Source organism: Gopherus flavomarginatus, chromosome 6 (assembly GCF_025201925.1).
Source record: "Gopherus flavomarginatus isolate rGopFla2 chromosome 6, rGopFla2.mat.asm, whole genome shotgun sequence".
In the NCBI taxonomy this organism is placed as follows: Eukaryota; Metazoa; Chordata; order Testudines; family Testudinidae; genus Gopherus; species Gopherus flavomarginatus.
Window position 1 is genome coordinate 50,796,294 of NC_066622.1, and position 22,636 is coordinate 50,818,929.

Below are 22,636 nucleotides of genomic sequence, written 5' to 3' on the forward strand. Positions count from 1 at the left end.
TCCGGTCCTGTTATGAGCTGGCAGGCGTTCCCCCGCCGCCCATTGCGAGGGCACACTTGACCCAGGCGCAGGACTCATCTGCTGCCTTCGTGGCCTACATCCCCATCCAGAACATTTGTAGGGCTGCCACGTGATCCTCAGTTCACACGTTTACCTCGCACTATGCGATCGTCTCCCAACCCAGGGACGACGCCAGGTTTGGCAGGGCTGTCCTCCATCCTGGGAACTTGTGACCTCCTACCCACCTCCAACAGATATAGCTTGGAATCACCTATAGTGGAATACAGATGAGCAGTCACTCAAAGAAGAAAAGACAGTTACCTTTTCCATAACTGGTGTTCTTTGAGATGTGTTGCTCATGTCTCTTCCACATCCCACCCTCCTTCCTCTCTGTCGGAGTTGTCTGGCACGAAGGAACTCAGGGTGGAGGGCATGCGCAGCTCCCTAAATACCGTGCCAGGCAGGTGCCACTCCAGGGATCGTGATGGTACCGCTGGGGAAGATCTGGCACCAGTGCAAGTGGCAAGCATGCACACCTACTGTGGAATAGACATAAGCAACTAATCTCAAAGAACACCAGTTACAGAAAAGGTAACTGTTTTTCCCCATCCTCTCCCTTGATTAAACAGTGTATTGCTGATTGTTACACGTTAGCAAAAGTTTCTGTACCTGCTTTAGTGTGATCACATTCCCTTTGCTTGTCACAGGCAGGTGCCAGTCATTGGAATTTGCAGAGCTTCAACCTGCACTTCGGTGCACACTGTAACCAGACACTATGGTTTGAACTTGGTCTCTAGGGCAGATGCTGGATTTGTTAAAGCAGTGCTTCAGTCTCTGTTCAGTTAGGACTCTGCTCCCATCTCCAGGTGAGTTTGAGCACTGCTCCTCAGACTGCCACTATACATGGGGCAATATGCAGAGCCACTCGAAGAAATGACCTTAACTTACTTGTAACCGGCATCCCTCAAGATGGCTCTGCATGCTTACCTTTCCCATCTGTCTCCCCTTCTCTATCAGAGTCCTTGTTTGTTCTGTCTCTGGGTTTGCAGTGGTGTCAGAATGGTATGGGAGAGCCCTAGCTGAGCCTGCTAGTAGGAGACGATGCAGTCCCCATAAGTGTGAATGTGCAGAACCATCTCAAAGAACTCTGGTTTTGCTATTTTTGTTTTTGTATCTTTCTCATACCCTCTCGTTTATACTAGATTGATGTGAGGACAGGGGTTTGTAGGTATCCAGAAGCATGTGTTCAGAGAGGGACTCAGGTGTAATTTGGAAAGCTCTGAGGGAACAAAATGAAGGGGTAGGTTATGAGTGAAACTCCAGTTTTGCTCCTAGTGGCTGTTGTTATAACTGAACATTAGAGAAGTGTCATTATAACTACTCTAGATTTGTTAGGAGATCCTATCAACTTTGGGATCCTAGTTAAAAACGTTGGGCTGAAGGTCTCTCTTGTCTGTCTGGTGGATGGTATGTAACTTGATGGTGATGGATGACATGTCTGAAATGGCCTTGCAGCCCTGCTCCTGTGGAACTGCTGAGCCCAAAGCTCCACCGCCCAGCCCATAGCAACAAGATGGACCTGGACACCACCTTTGATGTTGAGATACCTGAGCATCAGCCTCACAAATCAATCACAACCCCTGCAAAAAAACCCAAGCTGGATAAAAAGCCGTGAGTTCTCCCCTTTCTCCAGTCCTAGGTGAGACCAACGGGACCAGGCTTCAGTCACTCTAATGCTCACATTTCTGCTGAGCATCAGGATCTCTGCCCATTTGATTCATTGCACTAGGAGACATTAATCTTTGTCTGGCCTTCCATCTAGCAGCTCCTCTCCCCTGCAAATTCTTTGCTAATTGCTGCAGTCCTCTGAAGCAGTGAACCTACAGCAGATAGACATCTGACTCACTGATCTGATTTCTTACAGGCCTTTTGTGACAAACCTAGCAAAAAAAGTTCTGAAGGAAACAGTGGAGGTAAAGTAACCAATTGCTTGCCTCTTAGATCCCCCTGCTTTTCTCAATCTGGTAATAGACTTAAGAAATTGACCAGAATATCCCTCCACTTGGGCTGTACAGCCATCGTGCTCTGATCTTAGTACTGCAATACATGCTCCAAAGTGCATCGCCTAAACCAGTGTTTTTCAAAGTACGAGTCCCGACCTAGTACTGGGATGCGGAATGTCAGGCACTGCTGATTCAAATTATGTTTGTTGCAACGCAGCAGCTCTAAAGGGCTGTGCAGCAGGGACCTGGAGAGGACAGAGGTAGGGGGTGGGCAGGAACTGGGGAGAGGAGCAAGCTGGGGCTTGCAGGGCTGCTGTAGGCCTCTCCCCCAGCCCTGGAGCTCACTGCTGTCAGCTAGGAGAGAGGGATTCTTCCCATGGAGCTCCATGCAGAAGAAGAGAGAGGCCCTTCCCCTGGTGCTCTGTGCTGCCTGCTGGCAAGGAGAGAGAGAGGGGCCCTTCCCCTGAAGCTCCGTATTCCCCCTGCTAGCAGGCAGCAGGGAGAGAGGGGCTCCTTCCCCCGGAGCTAGCAGCTGCCTGCCAGCAGGAAGAGAGCCCTTCCCCTGGAGCTAGCTGCTGCCAATGGGGAGAAGGCTGTGGGGAGTCCTCTGGCCCCAGCCTGGGGCAGCCTGCCTGCACCCCAAACTCCTCATCCCTGGCCCCACCCTAGATCCCTCACTCCCCACACCCACCTCCCACACTCCTTCCCATAGGCTTACCAAGGCTAGTGTCTAGTGTTATTTGAAGTGGGTTAAGCTGGAATGTTTTGCAATATTATGATTTTATGGAAACTCTATTTAAAAGATATAATTATGTTGGGTCACGGGCATCAACACTTTTCTTCAACTGGGTCACGAGGAAGAAAGTTTGAAAACCACTGGCCTAGACAGTGTTCATACAAATGCTCTAACACAGCTGCCCAAGTCCAGGGGCTATTCTAGCCTTCCAGACCACCTGTTCTTAATAGTTTCTGGGCATTTCTACAGTGCACTCACCTGGCACACACACTATTGCTATTGCCAATGACACCAGTGGTGTTAAACTCTAAGAATCCTGGGGGCAAACACTTTGACAAGAGCTGGTCTTACTAGCCACATGAAACACAAACACTTGCTCCTAAGCTTTGTTCTTAAAAGCAAGAAACCATAGACATTGATACTGACTAGCTGAGAAGCTGCAGTTCCATGGTCCACCTTAAAAGAATAAACCATGGGTACATGAGCTATAATTCCTAAGCTGCTTAGTACGGTTTTCAGTGCTATCTGTTTCTGTAAATGACATTCAGGGAGTAAAGCTGCTCATGCTGCCTTTCCTCTCTTTCCTGGGACAGAACTGGGCAGGTGAGCCAGAGGAGGACTCTCTAGAAGAATTCTTTCCTGCATTCATCAGGAACTCGGTTCTTTCCAGGAAGCCACCTGTGGGCAGCCTGCTGGGGCCACACAAGAACTCAGGAGCTGTGAGTATGTGCCCTGGCCAATCAGAGCAAGGATGCTGCTCCCTGCCCACCAGTGGTGGAGGCTTGTCAAGAGTCAGTCGTAGGCATTCTAGCCCCTGAGTGATCTAAGTGGGAGTGAATGAAAATGAGACTCTTGCTTTTTCTATGTGTTTGTGAATGTGAGAAGTGGCTAAAGACTTCTCTTTAGAGCCCTCTGTCTTCCCTCATGCACTGTGAAGCTAGTCAAATGGCCATAGCCCTTCACTGAGATCCTGTCCGCCATCATTGCTCTAGCTTGGCAGCTTGTCTGTCTCCCCTACGTTTCCCACTAAAGGTCCTATTTCTTTAAGGGGGGTTCTGTCCGTTGTGTAAGCTTCCATCAGAATATGGTCAAGTTCTTCAAAAGTGACTTTGGACACCCAACTTGGAGACCCTCAAAGGGTCCTGATCTTGAGAGGGCAGTTGCTTAGCATTTCCTGAAACTCTGGCTTCTTTATTGTCTCAGGTCAGGTACCTTAGTCTGTACATTATAAGGTGCCTGGAACTGTCCCTCACTTCCAGTACACTGCAAACTTCCAGCTTGGGTGAAGTACCTAGTATCACCCAAGAGGCAGACCTTGTGTGGTGTTATATCTTCTCTCTTCTTTTCTAGGTGAGAATGGGGTATGATGGCTTAGGAGGTAGAACTAAGTTCATACAGCCCGTATCCTTCCCCACCATCTGCGCTGTGGAAATAAGTGGGCAGGAATCTCAGCTTTGCTTCCCTCTCATTTGGGGCGAGTATCTAGGGTGATTAATGCATGGGCTTCACTTGGGAATGGGCTGGGGACTCTTTAAGGGAGCATGTGTTGGAACTTGTTTAAACAAGCACTTTGCCCACAGAACAGGCTGGTTTTAATTAATCTGTTTTCTATGCACCAAGTTAAACTGTACACCAAACGTGGCTCAGGTGGGAGAGCAGAATATCTAACTACATGTCTGATTAAAGACACTGTTCTGGTGTGTAGTCTCACTACACAGCTCTGTCTTCCAGGCACTAGGGGAGGAGGAGGGAGACAGATCGGTTGGGAACTCTTGAGGGAAACTTAAAAGATCCTGATCAATCTGGGAACTTGTGGCTCAGATAACTGTGTGCTGCTGTGGGTCTTGTATGTATGCAGGCACAGATCCTGGGGCTGTATTTGACCTATATGTGAATCATGTCATTCACGAGGAATGGGGGACCTGAGTCATCTGATCACTATGTAATAGTTGTCAGCTCTTGGACTGTCACTTGTGTGGCCATGTTCTCTGGGCAGGTCTGAGACCCTTCCACATGGTCCTGATTTAAAAGTTAGCCTAACCTATCCTGGAGCTGGTAATAAATCACCCTGCTCCCCATTTTCAGACTTGTTTTCCCTGACAGTTTTCCCTTCAGACAAACCCAATGGAGATCCGTCCCTTAGCTGTAAAGAGCAGGAAGAGGAATGTCTCCAGGCCAGCATCCACAACTGCAGCAGGTTCCTCCTCTGGCACGAGCCAGGCAAAACTGGACAGCTTCCTTCAGTAAACCTGAAGGCTTTCTTGGTCACTTAGGTATGCGTGGGCAGAAGTCTTGTGGCTTACCTACATCTCTGCGGAACCAAAGCCCTGGGACCAAGGCGCAGTGTCAGTCAGAACTCTCCCATGGGCTGGAACTGCCCTTTTGTAGTTCACTGTTGATCCGGTCCAGGCTGACTACACTCTGAGCATGGCAAGGCAGGATGTGCCATGTGCTACCAGCTGTCTTGGGAGATGGAGCTCCTGGCACTGAGCAACCTGCCTGCCTTTGCGTGACTTGCAAGGTCACTGGTTTGTGCTCAAGAGCTCAGGACTCCCTGTGGGTGGGGTGTGTGGATCCCTCATCTCCGCCTGATTTGACTCATCTTGGCCTCACTCCTAGGCAATGCAGTAAAGTGTGGGACAAAGCAGACTTAGAAATCTCCTGGCTGCTGATTGGTTCAGGCCTGGCCTTACGAGGCTGCATTTCCCCCAGGAGCCTTTGTTGGCACAGAATAAACAATGAATTTCCTCGCCCTGCTTCCCTGTTCTCTTAGGCTTTAGCACTTCTGGTGGTGATGGGTCCCTTGGGGGACAGAGCACTCTAGCTGGGTTTCAGGAGCATCGTAGACATGAAGATGGAGGAAGGGGATCCAGTGTCTGTTAGCCTGTAGCATCCAGGGCTGATTTCCAGGGCAGGGATGCGCAGTCTCCCTATGCTGGATGTTTCATCTCCAGCTGTCCTGGCTAGTAGGGCGGCATGGCAATCCTCTCTCTGACCTGGAGTCTTTGGGCCAGAGCATGCCTCATGCAACTCCACCTGAAAGAAGGAGTCTGCCTCAGGCACAAATCTGGTTTGTAATCTGATAGCCAGGGGAGACACCTCACATTGACACCTCACACTCAGGCATGGCAGCTGGGGACTTAGCCTAGCAGGAGACTGCTTTGGAAGGGACGAGCCCAGAATCAGGGCAGACAACCATTCTGTGATGCTGTCTCTACCATCCCAGCGGGTAGCCAACCTGCCGATTGTCCATAGAGCAAAACTGTGTGTGATTTGTTGCATGCCCATTGTACAGCAATTGGCACTGTACTGTTTTATCTGATCTCTAAGCAGCCGCTTGGCATGCACAGGTTTAATGAGGAGGTGGGTCTGTAATGAGGCAGTCGGGGGTGGGGTGATCTTAGCGTTTTTAGCTCAGGAGCCAGTAGCCTTTCCCAGCTTGCCACGTCTGTAGAGCTTTATTTTCCAGAATCGAGAACTTCATGTCTCTGTACCAGGCTCTTAAATGGGCCGATGTCTGTATGATTCTCTGGATGCTCTGCAAACTTTAGTTTGGAACTTATATTTTTATATATTTAATCAATTTTTTTTAATGATATGATGAGTTTACAAATGCTCCTCTGAGACGGATCCCTCCCTACTGCTGCTTGAGTGTTAAATACAAAATACCAGTCCAGTTACGCTTACTGGGAAAGAGATATGATGGAGCTGCTGATTGCTAGGAGATGGCTTCATTCTGCTGTCATTGACCTTAACTCAGTCTGGTGTCTCACATTTCCCATGTGATTCTGTTCCAGATCTTGCCCTGATACAATGGAGCCCTCTTCAAATTGTGCTGTTTATAATGAATTGGCTAGTGAGAATGGCTAGTTAGAGAGCTGACCGGACAGATCCAGCATTGGTACAGGCTTATCTGGAAACCAAAATGAATGGATTAAAGGCAGAGCCCTAACTCCACTGATTTCAGCATCAGCAGCTGTTTGTGTCAGTACCCAGCTCGTGCAGTGTGGGTGCCCTGATTCCTGTATGTCCCTGAGAACATGTGCCTTTATTAAATAAATGTGGTGTACAATATGGAGCCATCTGATTTGTAACCTGAGGTGGCTGCTGCTGTCTCTTCTCAGCAAAGATCTTGCTCGCTCCATTGCACTCAGGGAGCCAGTCTCTCACTGGGGAACAAAATTTGAAAGTAGCTGAGACACTCTTGCACATTCCTCTGAGCCAGCTGGTGCAGGCCACTGATGGAGGCAGAGACCTGGATTACATGGGCCTCTGCTCTCAGCCAGTCTGGTGAGTTCTGTGGGGCCTATTAAAGTATTGCTGCTGCCGTGCCCTGGTATCTTACTCTCTGATGTTTGTGGTAGCAGAGAAAGGGGAGCACCACCATCCATGGAACACCAGCCACTGTTCCCAGTAAATGCAGAGGTGGGCATTAGCTCCACTAGAGGCAGGCAGGGAGAAGGTGAAGTGACTTGCTCAGGAGAAGGGCACTGGGCAGGGCATGAAGCTGGCACCTGAGAATCTGCAAGGGTGGAGACATGGTAGATAAATGGCCAGAGGCCAGGCTCAGAGCTGTTGGTCGTTCCAGCTCCAGAGTGTGGGCTGGTTCCCTTGGGTGGGACTGGAGCTCTGCATGGGGGGCTTTCCAGCATCTACCCCTACATGTGGAGTGGAGGCAATCGGTCCCTTGGCTATGAGATGGCACAGGAGCATTGGGCTGGAAGCCTGGATGGCTCCCTAATTTTCCCTCCCTCCTAGCAGCTCTGATTGGTGGGCTGGGCCCTCAGCGGAGGGAGCGCTGGGGCAGTGAGGAGATGACCACCAGTGGGGGAGTTGGGGTGGAGGGAGGGCGGGAAAGTATTATAGAGTCATAGACTTTAAGGTCAGAAGGGACCCTTATGATGGTTTAGTCTGACCTGCACAACACAGGCCACAGAATCTCACCCACCCTCTCCCTCAATAAAACCCTAACCTATAGTTGAGCCACTGAAGTCCTCAAATCATGGTTTAAAGACTTCAAGATGCAGACAATCCTCCAGTAAGTGACCTGTACCCTACACTGCAGAGGAAGGCAAAAAACCCTAAGGCCTCTGCCCTGGAGGAAAATTCCTTCCTGAACCCAAATAGGGCGATCATTTAAACCCTGAGCATGTGGGCAAGACTCACCAGCCAGACACTCAGGAAAGGATTCTCTGTAGTAACTCAGATCCCATCCCATCACAGGCCATTGGGCATATTTACCACTAATAGTCAAAGATCAGTTAATTCCCAAAATTAGGCTAGCCCATCATACCATCCCCTCCATAAACTTATCAAGCTTAATCTTGAAGCCAGATATGCCTTTTGCCCCCACTGCTCCTCTTGGAAGGCTGTTCCAGAACTTCACTCTGATGGTTAGAAACCTTTGTCTAATTTCAAGTCTAAACTCCCTGATGGCCAGTTTATATTAATTTGTTCTTGTGTCCATATTGGTACTGAGCTTAAATAATTCCTCTCCCTCCCTGGTACTTATCCCTCAGATATATTTATAGAGAGCAATCCTATCTCCCCTCAGCCGCCTTTTGGTTAGGCTAAGCAAGCCAAGCTCTTTTGAGTTTCTTTTCATAAGACAGGTTTTCCATTCCTTGGCTTGTTATAGTAGCCCTTCTCTGTACCTGTTCCAGTTTAAATTCATCCTTCTTAAACATGGGAGACCAGAACTGCACACACTTGTCCAGATGAGGTCTCACCAGTGCCTTGTATAACAGTACTAACACCTTCTTATCTCTACTGGAAATACCTCACCTGATGCATCCCAAGACTGCATTAGGAGTAACATAGAAGTGTGAGGAGGCCTGGGGGCACATGGAGATTAAGTGCTGCAGGGTATCAAGGTGGGGAGCAAACCAGCTCTCTTTGGAGAAGGATGGGGGCTAGTCAGGTGATGAGTAGCTGCTCTCTCAAGTCTGGCTATGGAGGAGGATGAGCAGCTACTGGGAGCACAGGGATGGAGCCAGGGAGCAGGTCTGGGAGAGGTGGTTGGCTACAAGGCAGGGGGATCGGGTGGCCTGAAGTTTTTAGCACAGTGCAGCCGGCACTGAGGCACTCACCCCACAGTAGCAGGTGCCTGACAACCAGGCATTCCAGGAATTGAAACTGACTCTGCACCAGCTTGGAAACGGTCCTGAGGAGATTCAGGATGCCTGGCTCCGTCCCCTTTCCTCAGCTTGCAGGCAGCTCCTGATGCTGGGAAGGAGGCCCTCAGAGGCTTGATAGACCTGGCCCTCAGCTCAGCACTGAATTACAGGTAAATTAAACTCAAGTGAGGGAAGGTTAGCTTGGCCCTGTGTTGGTGCTACTGTGGTGCTACACAACATTTAAGTCAAGTAGGTCGACCTACTGCCACCACAGTAATGAAATCAGCTGTTCATGTCCACACTACCCTTGTTCTATCAGTGGTGAACATCTCATCAGGAGAACTTGCACCAACTCAGGTGGGACACTAACAGCAGGAGCCTTGCCACCCAAGAGCTGACAGTTGGAGCCCCACCACCACCTCATAGCGCAGTGGGGCTTGTGCTGTCAGCTCCTGGGGTGGCAGGGCTTGGGCTCTCAGCCGCTAGGGGCTGACAGCCAGAACAGTCAACCCAGCATCTACACTGACATTAAGTCAACCTAACTTCGCTGACCTAATTATGGCTCTCGCAGAAGTGGAGTTTTTAGGTTGATGTAGCACATGCAGCACAGCACGAGGCACACTGTAGTATAGACGCTGACAGAGCTAGGTCAAGGTAAGCTGCCTGACGTTGACCTAACTCTAGCCTGGACCAGACCTTTGCATGGGAAGGTGAAGTCAGGTTCTTCTGCGCCAACCTTTTCAGCACAGTGCTGCTCTGGATGTCAATTCCTGCCCTAATGTCTGGGACAGGCAGGTGGGTATTGCCTCCTGGATGACCAAGGAGGGCCACTTCATCTAGGTGTGCTAGAGGACAGATGATCCAGTGGTTTCATGAATAGCTTTTAAAGCCAAAAGGGACCATTGTGACCTACTCTGGCAGAGCACAGGCCCAAGAACCTCACCCAGAGACTTCTCCATCAAACCCATGACAACTGTTTATGCTAGAGCAGCTCTCTTGACAAGACATTCAGTCCTGACTTTGACTGGAGTCTCCACCAGGCCTCTGGTTAAACTGGTTAGGATGCTAGCCTGCTATTGGGTAGATCTGGGGTAATTCCCAGCTCTACTCCAGACTTTCTGTGTGGCCTTGTGCAAGTAACTAGTCTTTTTGTGTCTCTGCTTCCTATCTGCACAATGAGACTACTTCAGCCCCGTGGGGTGCACCAGGGCTCAGAGCTTCTACTCTGTGGGGTGCATCGGGGCTCGGGGCTTCTGCTCGGAGGGTTTGAAAATATTTACCAGAGCTTGGCTTTGGCTGAATTTAAGATCTGGCTGTGTATGTATCTAGAAACAAAGAACATTAGTCATATTTACAGGTGGGCAACTCTATCCTGGGAAGCAGTGACTCTGAAAAGGATTGGGGGTGGGGTGGGGGATGAATAATCAGATGAATGTGAACTCCCTGTGTGATGCTCTGGCCAAAAGAGAGAATTTGATCCTGGGATGTGTACATAGATAAATCTCAAGTAGGAGAGATTATTTTACTGATGTATTCTGGCACTGGTGCAACCGCTGCTGGAATCTTGTGTCCAGTTCTGGTGTCTACAATTCAAGAAGGGTGTTGATAAATTGGAGAAGGGTCAGCAGAGAGCAATGAGAAGCATTAAAGGATTGGAAAATCTGCCTCTTAGCAATAGACTCAAGGAACTCAATCTATTTAGCTTAGCAAAGAGAAAGTCGGCATGATTTTATTAGTCTATGAGCCCCTACACAGGGAACATATACTTAATAAGGGGCTCTTCAGTCTAGCAGAGAAAAGTCTAACACGATCCTATGGCTGGAAGTTGAACCTAGACAAATTCAGACTGCAAATAAGGTGTACATTTTTAACAGTGAGGGGAATTAACCGTCGGAACAATTTACCCAGGGCCGTGATGGATTTTCCATCAGTGACAACTTTTACATGAAGATTTAAGAAAACATTCAAAGCTCTGCACTAGAGATTACTGTGTGGCAGGTCTCGGGCCTGTGTCATCCAGGGGTTCAGACAAGATGATCACAATGGTTTCTTCTGGCGTTGGAATCTGAGGTAGGGGTCACAGCCTCTGCTAAGGATCAAAACTCTCATTCGCTGTGTTAGGAGTGTTAGTGATGACAATGTAGTATTCAGGCCTGTATATTTGCCTGAGATAGAATTCTAAGTCTTGTTTGCCCATTTGACTTTTTGGCATTTTTATATTCTTACTACTGTGTGTGAACAAAGACACTGTGTGTTACTGTGGGTGGAGATGGGGGAGATAAGAGCAAAAGTGTTGCTGGGCTAGGTGGGAGTTTAATATACAAACATACACTTGAAGGACAGTCCTGCTTCAAACTCCTCCCCTGAGATAAAGTCAAGCAACCAGTCGGGAGGGTTGAGGGAGTTGAGGGGGAAAGGTGTAAGAAATACTAAAAGTCAAAGAAATGCCTGTCCCTGACCAAAGCACAACCTCACTCCTTACCTCCCCACCCCACCACAGGGATAAAAAGAGGTGGTACCAAAGCCCCCTGATCCAAGAGCCTCCAAAATGGAACATGACCATACATTTTAAGGGGTGGGATCAAAGGTGTGCACTACAGGTATAATTATGCCTGCTAAGGAAGGGGAAACTGGAACTGGAACACTGGGAAAAGGCTCTGCCAGCATCAGAGCTATGGATACGCTTGCCTGATTTAACCCCAATAAACATCGCATTGCCTGCACTTCAGACTTGTGGTCTTCTACTTTCTGTCTGTGTAACAAGAACTGGGGGAGGGGTGAAGGGAAAGCCCTTAATATCCTGTGCACTAAGGGCCTGCTCTTACACCCAGGGAGGTCAGTGCGAGCTGACTTCAGAGGGCTTTGGAGAAAGCTTAAAACAACCTGATTCTTTGTGCTCAAAACTCCTTGGAGCAGAGTCCATCTCTTTTGTTCTATGTTTGGACAGTGCCTAGCACAGTGGAGTCCTGCTCCATAAGCGGGGCTCCTGGCGCTACTGCAGTCCAAATCAGTGATTAATAATGACACCTTTGGGGCAAAATGCACACAGATTTTGTCCCTCCTTTGTGCAAGCCACTGGTCAGTGTCTGCTCCATGTACTCCTGAACAGGCTGAGGAGACATGGCTGCCTGCGCTAACAAGGACTACACTCAAGGACCCAGGAGGTCCCTTCCAGTCCTACGTCCCAGAGTCATGCCTATGTGCTGTGGGGCAGGGGCTGGCATCTTCTCTGTTTGCACACAGCCTAGAGCCCTGTTTTTCAGTTACAGCCTCAAGCACTGGCAGAATGGAAATGATGCTCTCAGTATGCTCAAATCTTCGTGGGTAAATAGCTTTAACTGTCACGCTGTGTCTGCCACCTTCCTGCCAGGAGAGGTGGGGATGAAGGAGGCTGCAGACCTCCTGCTACAGGGCACGTGTGTTTGAAGGGCTTTGGCCTCTGTGCTGACAATGGTCCATTCCAAGAATCAGAGAGTGTTGGCTCCTCCAAGACCCTCCATGTTACAGCCATGTCCACATTATCAGATCTACTCTGGGCCATCAGACGCTGCCTGCCTTCTCCCTGTGATGCAAGTTGGCGCCAACCACAAGGTGATCCCTGCTTGCTGCCATTCCTAGCAAAACTTCACCACCGAAATTTCTAAACCAAGACAGTTTTCATTTACACATGGTTAAAAGAAGAGATGCACAAGCAAACCTCAACTGCTGTTGATGCTCCAGTTGTAAGATCTGAGGCCTCTTTCTGCAGTAAAAGCCGCAGCCATGAGCTAAGTTACAGAGATTCACATCCTTACATTCTGTCTATTGCACCAAAATGATGTAATATTGGGCTGTTAAGAAGGTGCTCCTGTCCTAAGAGTACCCACCATCACCAGATAAAGAAACAGATCTTAAGATGTTTAAAGAAAACTTTATTTGATAGTATTCTGTCTGGCAAGAAACCACTTGTCAACAGCTGTGATTGTGACATCTATACTTCTATTGTCTTGCCTTTATGGTCCCTGCTTCTCTATTTTTTATCTGTATGGTTTCGGTCTGGTTCTTTAATGGTTTCTATCTGATGCAGAACTAATTTTGCAAGATTTAAATCAACTAAGGTGGTGGGGTATGATTGGTTAAATAATTGTTTCATAATGGATGAAAAATACTGTTTTGTAGTATTTTAGTTTAAAATGATTAGTTAAGGTATAGCTAAGTAGGACCCAAGTTTTAACTATTTCAACTGGGATCTAAAAGGAAGTTTTTAGGAACCTAACTCCAGGACACAGCTCAAGATCAGAGCTGCCAGACCTCAACACACTGCCAACCATATAATGCAAAAGCTACCTGACCCTGATCGGCCACCAGGAAAAGTTCATCTACCTTATTGGGAGTGGTGAGCATTGTATGCCTAGTGTGTGCATTCTGTTTTGGTAACTTAATAAGTAGAGGTTAAGGATATTACTGTGTATGGCTTTTTCACTGGTAAAAGGCCCTGCAGAGCTGTAAAGCGCAGAGCCCACTGGGAATGGGTGTTAGTCCAGAGCCCACAGAGGGGTAAAGTTGGGTCCCTTACATCCTGAGTACCCAAAAGACGTGGGGCAGGGGAGATCACTAAATTGTGTGGGCTAACAGAGTGGAGCTGGACAGCTGCTTTTCTTTTCACAGCACCCCCTACAACAGATTCTCATCTCCTTTTCCATGAAAAAGCACTGAGCATGGTGGTATTGGGGATGGTAGCTTACAAAGAACAGGGAGGTGCTGGGACAGCTGTATTGTGTGAATTTTTGACTCTAAGTTCTCTTGTGGGAAGGACCTTGGAAATGAGAGAAAGAAAGCAGCAGCCACTAATGACTATATGGTCTAGTGGAGGAGTTCTCATTTTTGCTGGGATCTCCTATCAAAATATTTCAGGCTTTGAAGACCCTCACCCTGAAAAAGTGACATGTCCCCCCCGCCCCATACCATGCTACCCATACTTCTGCGCTGCTGCTGGTGGAGCTGCCTTCAGAGCTGGGCAGCCAGAGAGTGGTGCTTGCTGGCTGGGTGCCCAGCTCTGAAGGCAGCTCCACTCCCAGCAGCAGCACAAAAGTAAGGGTGGCAGTACCATATACCATGCCCACTTACAATAAGCTTGCCCCCACCCCTTTTGGGTTGGAACCTAGGTTTCCTGTAAGCTGCGTGGCCATGCAGCAGGTTATTTAAGGTCACGCAGGTCCCTCAGCATGTCACGGCCCAGCCTCCTGTGGAGCTGCTGAGGAGAGGAGCTCCTTTGCCCAGGCCAGGCCCACCAGAGGTGCCATGGCTGGGGCTAGAAGCCATTGGCCAGAGAGAGGGGCCCTTCCTCTGACCCAGCCTAGCCCAACCCCGCTAGAGCTGCCATGGCAGGGAGAGGTGCCCCTCCCCCCCAGCCCAGGTGCTGCTGCAGGGAGAGAGAGCTTGGAGGAGTCCTCTCTCCCCACTGTAGCCTAGGCCAGCCTGTACCCCAAACCCCTCATCCTGGGCCCCACCACAGAGCCCACACCCACGCACCCCAACCCTCTGCCCCAGTCCTAAGCCTCCTCCCACACCCCACTCTCCTCAGCCCTGACCCCACCCCAGAGCCTACACCCCCCAGCCAGAGCCTGCACCCAGATGCACCCCAACCCTCTGCCCCAGCCCTGAGCCCCTCATCCCTGGCCCCACCCCAGAGCCCACACCCCAAGCCGGAGCCCTCACCAACCCACATCCCAACCTTCTGCCCCAGCCCTGAGCCCCCTCCCACACGCCAAACCCCTTGACCCCCGTCACCTCCATATTGGTGAACATATAAAAATTCATTCCACACATAAGTGGGAAAAATTAGAGGGAACCGGACCCACAATTTGAGTAATACTGGATGGAATTGTCAATCTGGGCCTTCCTGCATTAAAACTGCTCCTACACCTTGCTCAGACGCATCTGTGGTTACCATGAAGGGTTGGTCAAAATTCAGAGCCCTTAGTATCGGGTCAGAAGTAAGCTGATTAAAGGCTTTCTGACACTTCTCAGTCCACTGAACTGTATTTGGCTGTTTTTTCCTGGTTAGGTTTGTCAGTGGGGTGGCACTAGTGACACCAGTAGTGTGATACAAATCATCTGTAATACCTGGCCAAGCCCAAGAAGAATTGGACCTGTTTCTTTGGCTTAGGGACAGGCCAATTTTGAATAGCATTTACTTTAGCCTGTAGGGTGTTGATAGTTCCTTGACCCACCTGGTGTCCAAGGTACCCTGTTTAGGCCTATTTGACACTTCTTGGCCTTCATGGTTAATCCTGCCTCCCTTATGTGCTGGAAGACAGCTTACAGGTGTTTCAGGTGTTCTGCCCATGAATCTGACAACCACAGGAGCCATTGCCAGGAAGATCCAAAGGGAACATTTCCTGGAGTTGTGCACAGTCAGATGCCTATGAGAGACAGCTCAGGCCAGAGAAAAACTTCAGTAGCCACTCAGACCTTATCAGACATGAGAGAATCAACATGGGAGAGACACTCTACACAAGCTCTGAGTGCGGGAAAAGCTTCAAATACAGATCAAACCTTATCACCCATTGGAGAAACCACACTGGTGAGACACCCTACATGTGCTCTTCGTGCAGGAAAAGTTTCAATAGGCAACCATGAGCACACATCTGAGACTCCACACAGGTAAGGCCCCTCCCACACACACACATGTGCTGTGAGTGCGGGAAAAGCTTCAGTCAGATATCAGCCCTTATCATGCACAAGAGAATCCACACAGGAGAGAGACCCTATACATGTACTGAGTGTGAGAAAAGCTTCAGTGATAGCTCAACCCGCATTAGATAACAGAAAATTCACACTGGTGAGAGACCGTACACAATGTGCTAAGTGTGGGAAAAGCTTCAATCAGCGCTCATCCCTTAACAAACATCAGAGACTCCACATGGGAACTTCTCCCTATACCCTGTGTGTGTGCTGAGGTGTGCGAGGCAATGTGACTCCCCTGCACGCACACTCTGCAGCACACGTAGCCCAGTGAGGTAGTAGCGGCCAGCAGGAACAGGTATGCAACCACAGGAAACCTACAGGCAGGAAGAGTAGGAGAGCTGAGCTGACACAAACCTGAGAGGGGCTGATTGTTTTCCCACTGACTCAACACTTGTAGCCAGATTTGGGTCAGGTTGCATGGCTCTATCACAGTCCTTCTACCCCATCCCTGTTGCCAATCACTGCCCCTGCCTCCAAACCTTGGTCCTCCCCGCACACACCATCTGCCTGTCCTCCCCCATTCTCCTATTGCTCACAAACAAAGTCTCACTGAGGCTACACCAAGTGCCTAATTTCAGACTCTCCCATCACTGATGTGGGTGCAGGGAGGTGCCAGACCCAGGCACTGGGTACTCCAAGTTCCTTGGTACCCAATGACTGTGAGTGCTGCAAACTGCAATCGAGGGCTTAGATACAGGGCTCTATGCACTTGCTTTCTGGAGAGAGACTGGATCAAATTAATGCCCCACCCTGACCCTGGATCTGCTGTGGGGGTTGGGGAGGCTGCAGTGGAGGGTCAGTTTATGTCCATCTCCCCAGTAATGATGAAACCCCTGACCCAGTGAACTCGTGAAGGCGAACATGATACTTCCAAACTCCAGTTAACTCCAGCTGATCTGCTAAGTGAGCTAAGAAGGAGCTTCTTTCCTGTGCTGGGAGTGCCTGACTCAGCCAAAGCAGTTAGTTGATGAAGGTGTTTTCCCTTTTAATCCCAGCTGCCCCAGGGCTTGCCTCAGAGCCCAGACACACAGTGTTACATGGTACTTATTCATTGTGAGGCAGTGTTGTGTGATCTGTGTTCCCCTCTAAGATGCGCAGTTGCACGGCCATCCAGGAGTGAATCAAGGACCATGCACTTCATCAGCAGAGTTGCATGTGTACAGGTGTCCGCCCCCCCCCCACACACTGCTTTGTAGCCATGTTGCTCTTGTCCTCTGCCTTGGAGCCCCTGGCCAGCTGCTCTTGGGACTCTCCTGCTGGCTCTGCAGAGTGGGGGTGTGGCGAACTGGGAATGTTCTTAATGTTTTCTCTGAATACTATGTTGGTGCCTCAGTGTCCCCTATGCAGTTCTTAAGTATCTAGGTGGTGGAATAAGGGTGTGTGATTGCTGCAGAGCAAAGGGCCAGTGCACCTAAATGCCTGACACTCTGTCTCCTAGCAACTGATGGCCTGGGCCCCTCCTCTGCAAAGGTGCCAACTGAAGGTGTTGGAGACAAAGAGATCAGGTGGCCTGGGAAAGGAACTGAGCAGACAGGAGGGGCTGGAGGGGGTTGTTAGTCTGGAGCTGGCTGGGGATGAGGAGTGAAGTGCAGACGTGGGGGTCTGGCTCACTGCCCCCCAGAATGGACCTGGCCGAGGGGGTCTGGTTGGCTGTATCTACAAGCTCTGTTTTAGACCCTGTTCTTGTCATCAAATAAACCTCTGTGTTACTGACTGGCTGACAGTCATGTCTGACTGCGAAGTGGAGGGGCAGGACCCTGTGGCTTCCCCAGGACCCCGCTGGGGTGGGCTCGCTGTGGGAAGCGCACGGAGGGGCAGAGGATGCTGAATGCTCCAAGGAGAGACCCAGAGGTGAAGACGTGTGAGCTTCTTGCCCTGAACAAGTCTGCTTCAAGGGAGAGGAAGCTCCCCAAAGTCCTGACTGGCTTGGTGGGGAGCAGTTCCAGAGCATCGCCCGGGACTCCGTGACAGGGGGGAGGGGTGCTGATGTCAGGGTGTCCCCCTTCCCTGCCCCTGTACCCCTTCTCCACAGAGCAGGGGGAAGAGGGGACAGGGCTCAGGAGCAGGAGAGCTGCTGCAGTCTGAGGTCTGAATGAGCCTTCAGGCAGTGAGTGAGTGCCTTAAAGAAACAGTGCACGGTCTCTCAGAGACTTCCCCAGCAGCCAGCATGCTCCCACTCTATTTCTCTCTCACACACACAGTCTCTGTGTCTCCCTTGCTCTCTGTCACACACACAGAGCCTTTCACACTCACCTCCCAACACATATTTGTATTATTGTTGTTATCACTTTCTGCAATGCACATATATTCGCTGTAATTTTATTCTTTTAGAGTGTTATTTTAGTTTTTAGACTCGTCTATGCATTTCATCATTTTTATTTTTTCCTTACGCTTAAATTTAATTCTTTGAGAAGTGAGTTCTAAAATGCCTAACCTGTCCTGGCTGGAGTAATTAGCTCTACGGTAACTTTTAAATATATACATATTATATCTAGGTTTTTTGTTTCTACTGAGGGCGCACATCCGCACATTACCTCACATAACAACATTAATTCTGTACGTGGTTGGAAAAAATTAGAGGGAACATTGTGTGTGATCACTGTGCAGAGATCCTCATTAAACTACAGCCCCAAAGCACACAGTACACTCCACTATGGGATTACTGGATACCATCCTACTAGACGAACCCAAATAACACAGACCATAGAACTTCCCCAACATAAATCCTGGAGCAGATCTTTTAGAAAGGTATATCTATAAACCAAACTTGTAATCTCATCAAAGAGAGAGAGAGATCAAATTAGTTTGACAGGATCTATTTTACATAAACGTGTCATGTTTAGCATTAATTATAGTATACTATTTCATTCTTTATTAACTGAGTCTCTCATCAGATGCTCCATTATCTTGCCTGGGATTGATATCTTACTTACAGGCCAGTAATTACACACAGTGTGGCCCTAAGATCATTCCTTGCCAGAAGGCAAGGGACTTCCTGGTATATAGCGGTGAGTATCAGCTGGCCTGACCAGTCCAGTGTACCCCAGTTCACTGTTGTTCTAATTGGTATCTTAAGGATCCCACTAGAGTCCAAGGGACTGGTTTTCTTTGTGTCCTCAGGCGAAGGTTAACATAAGGGTTCTCTGCTTCTCTCTTTATAGTCACGTAAACCTTTGAAAAGTATCTCTCCCACATTTCATTGACCTTGCTTCAAGAGGCAGGAAGGCTTCCTGGAGAAGCAGTCTCCATACCCCCCTTGGCTTTGTTTGTCTGGCATGAAAATGTACTTTTCTTTTTCTTTGATCACACCTTGCTCAATTTACATGGGAGACACAGTCAAGCAGGTGGAACTGCAGTCCTTTATCTGGAAAACCTGTTTATCAATGCTTCTCCCCCCCCGACATGCCCGGTTTAGACACATTTTAGTCATAATTCCAGCATAGTTGTATAATCCTAGTAGATTAACCGGATATACATCATACAAGAATATTAATGAACTGTGAGTTATCAGTTTTCCAGTGATATATTATGTGACAGCCTTAAGATACCAATTAGAACAACAATTAGGATTCTGTCCTGATCATTTGGAAAAGATTGGTTTGTGGAAACTACAATGAAAGAGAAACACTGCATGTGACAAATTTCACATGGAATGTACATATTAAAGCCTTTAGGTTCTATTTTCATCATTTGGAAGAGACTGGTTGGAAAAAAATATGAACAAAGAGAAAGAAATGGGTTTTTTTACCCACGAAAGGTTATGCCCAAATAAATCTGTTACTTTTTAGGGTGCCACCAGCCTCCTCGTTTTTGAAGAGAAAGTCGTTACTCTGATCAGGGCTTCTGCCCCCATCTCTCGTGGGCCCAATCCTTTTTTCCTTTACAAGTTCTGGGGCCTGGGCTGGCCATCAGAGCCCCCCCTCTGGCGTCGGGAAATTTTTTTTCCAGACTTCCAGGGGCCCAGTCCTGTCCACAGGGAGGCAAATCCTTTCCCCCTAAAAGGTTCAGACTAGTGAGAGAATCAGTGAACCTCAAGAGGATAAGTGGAACCTCCTTCTCCAGCCAGAGCCCTCACCACTCGGGAGGAGTCAACCCCCCAACAACGAAGCTGCTTCTTTGTGCCTCAAGAGCCTGACCCCCCCAAGTAGAACACTTAGGAGAGTCATATTTACTTCCGCCATTTACCCGTGCTTCATTGAATTTCTTCACTTTGACATTCAGCACGCTAGGCAAAAACACCCACCGTGGACCTTCGCGATGCTTTTTTTTAATTACACAGTCGGATTCCCCTGGTCTGCACTAGTTCTAAGTCAGCTGCTAGGCGCTGGCCGAGGTGGAATGCTGGACTCCCCTAACCCTGCAGAGGGGGAGAGGCGAGCAATGCCTGCTGCAGCTGGGGTGATCCAGAGGAAGGGCCCAGCTCATGTCCAGAGTTGCCGCTGCACCCCAGGAGAGGATGGCACCTCGTCCAGTTGCAGCTCGCGCCCAGACTCGCTTCACACCCCAGCTTGACCAACCCAGCCCTTAGAGCCACTCCTTATCCCAAAGTTACAGATCCGGCTTGCCGACTTCCCTTACCTACATTGTCCTAACATATCAGAGGCCGTTCACCTTGGAGACCTGCTGTGGATATGGATATGGGCCGGCGTGAGAGTTACACCATCTCCCCTGGATTTTCAAGGGCCGGAACCGCAACTCTTTCCAAGGCTTGGGCCCCTCTCCTAGGGCAAACCCATTCCAGGGCACACTGCCCTTCACAAAGAAAAGAGAGCTCTCCCCAGGGCTCCCACCGGCATCTCTGGGGTTGGTTGTGTTATCGCACTGGACACCTCATGGCATCCATCTCCACTACTCCAGATTCGGGGATCAGAACCCAACTCCCTTTTGATCTGCTGAGGGCAACGGAGGCCATCGCTCATCCCTTCGGAATGGCACTCACCTATCTCTTAGGATCGACTGACCCATGTTCAACTGCTATTCACATGGAACCCTTCTCTACTTCGTCCTTCAGAGTTCTCATTTGAATATTTGCTACTACCATCAAGATCTGCACCTGCAGCGGCTCCACTTCGGCCTGCGCCCTAGGCTTCTAGGTGCACCACCACAGCAGCCCTCCTACTTGTCGCAGCATAGCCCCCACTGCTCTCATTGCTGGCGATGGCTGGGTATGGGCCTGACACTCCAGTGCCATCCATTTTCAGGGCTAGTTGATTCAGCAAGTGAGTTGTTACACGCTCCTTAGTGGATTCCAACTTCCATGGCCACCATCCTGTTGTCTAGATCAACCAACACCTTTTCTGGGGTCTGATGAGCAGCGGCATTGGGTGCCTTAACCCGGCATTCAGTTCAACCCCTCAGGGCCAGTTCTGCTTACCAAAAGTGGCCCACTAGGCATTTGCATTCCACGGCCGGCTCCACGCCAGTGAGCCAGGCTTGTTATCCATTTAAAGTTTGAGAATAGGTTGAGATCATTTCGTCCCCAAGACCTCTAATCATTCACTTTACCAGATAAAACTGTGGAGACGAATGAGTGCCAGCTATCCTGAAGAAACCTTCAGCAGGAACCAGCTACTAGATGGTTCGATTAGTCTTATGCCCCTATAACCAGGTCAGACAACTGGTTTGCATGTCAGGACCATTACAGACCGCCACCAGAGCTTCCTCTGGCATCGCCCTGCCCAGGTATAGTTCAACATCTTTCAGGTCCTAGCCTGTATGCTCATGCTCCACCTCCCCAACAGGGTGGATGAGACGGGCGAGTCATGCGCCCTCCGTGACTCAGTGGCCTCGGGATCCCACCTCAGCTGGCGCGCACCGGCCCTCATCTTCATTGCAACATGGGTTTTCACTCGAGTCTGTGAGTTACGCATGTGTTAGACTCCTTTGTCTGTGTTTCAAGATGGGTCAGGTGGATTGCCGATATCACCGCAGACCCTGGGCACCCTGGCATGGCCCTCCCCGCCCAGTGGTGCGGAGCAGTTGGGGGACACTGAGGACAGTCTGTCCCGGTTGACAGTCACGCTAGGAGCAGGGAAACCTGTACCCCTCACAGCCCCCATACTCCACCACCCATGAGGGGAGGACAGAGGGGACACGGGGGAAGGTGCAGCAGTGGTCAACTCCCTCAGCCCCATGATGCGGCGAGAGCTGCTGCCTGGGGGCTTTAACACTCGCTGCCTTGAAGCAGCAAGCCACCTTCCTGCCAGGCCTTTCCAGCTGACCCAGAGCCGGTCGCAGCACACTGCCTCAGCGGAACTGCACCCGATGGGGGCTGGGGCCATCCAAGAAGTGGATGCCTCCTGACACACGCACCCCAAAGGGGGGCGAGGGGGATCCATCGTCCCGGGCTGGCCAACCAAACCTGCCGGGTTGAATCCCCTGGGCAGACTGTGCGGACCCCATTCATTTACCTCTTAACGGTTTCACGCCTTCTTGAACTCTCTCTTCAAAGTTCTTTTCAACTTTCTCTTATGGTATTTGTTGACTACAAGTCTTGTGCCAGTATTTAGCCTTAGATGGAGTTTACCACCAGCTTTGGGCTGCATTCTCCAGCAACTCGACTCCAAGAAGACTCGGTCCTGGTGCACCAGGAGCCACTACTGGCCTCACACCGTCCATGAACTGTGCCTCGATCAGAAGGACTTGGGCCCCTGAGAGTGGCACGTGGGGAGTGGGTCTTCTGTATGCCACATTTCCCATGCCCCACCATAGGACAGGGATTTGGCGCTGGGCTCTTCTCTGTTCACTTGCCATTACTGAGGGAATCCTGGTTAGTTTCTTTTCCTCCACCGACTAATATGCTTAAATTCAGCGAGTTGCCAAGTCTGATCTGATGTCGCAGTCGGATGGGGACACAGAGAGGGTGGTGGATGCCCCCCCCCAATGGACGTGTGAAGGAGAGCGAGAGCACAGAGATGTGCCAAGATGGGCACAGGCACTGGGGTGAGCAGATGGGGGTGGACAGCACCAGGAGTGCATGTGGGAGGTCATTGGCCAGGGAGAGGGAAAACAACCAACAGGGGCAGCAGACAAAGGAGATGGAGGCAAGGTTC

General features: G+C 49.8%; 1 protein-coding gene across 4 annotated transcripts in view; it reads left to right on the top strand.

Moving 5' to 3' along the window:
- The window catches only part of TRAIP (TRAF interacting protein), a 47,782-nt gene extending 40,969 nt beyond the window's left edge, over window positions 1–6,813 (top strand). For 3 of the 4 annotated variants that reach the window (XM_050958698.1, XM_050958699.1, XM_050958700.1), the window contains 6 exons: window positions 1,516–1,671; window positions 1,925–1,973; window positions 3,333–3,458; window positions 4,090–4,213; window positions 4,843–5,012; window positions 6,537–6,813. In XM_050958698.1, coding sequence (XP_050814655.1) covers window positions 1,516–1,671; window positions 1,925–1,973; window positions 3,333–3,458; window positions 4,090–4,213; window positions 4,843–5,012 — 625 coding nt within the window. In that variant the 3' untranslated portion in view covers window positions 6,537–6,813. The remainder of the gene's footprint in view (window positions 1–1,515; window positions 1,672–1,924; window positions 1,974–3,332; window positions 3,459–4,089; window positions 4,214–4,842; window positions 5,013–6,536) is intronic. The other variant, XM_050958701.1, reaches the window with a different exon arrangement.
- Window positions 6,814–22,636: the final 15,823 nt, after the last annotated feature.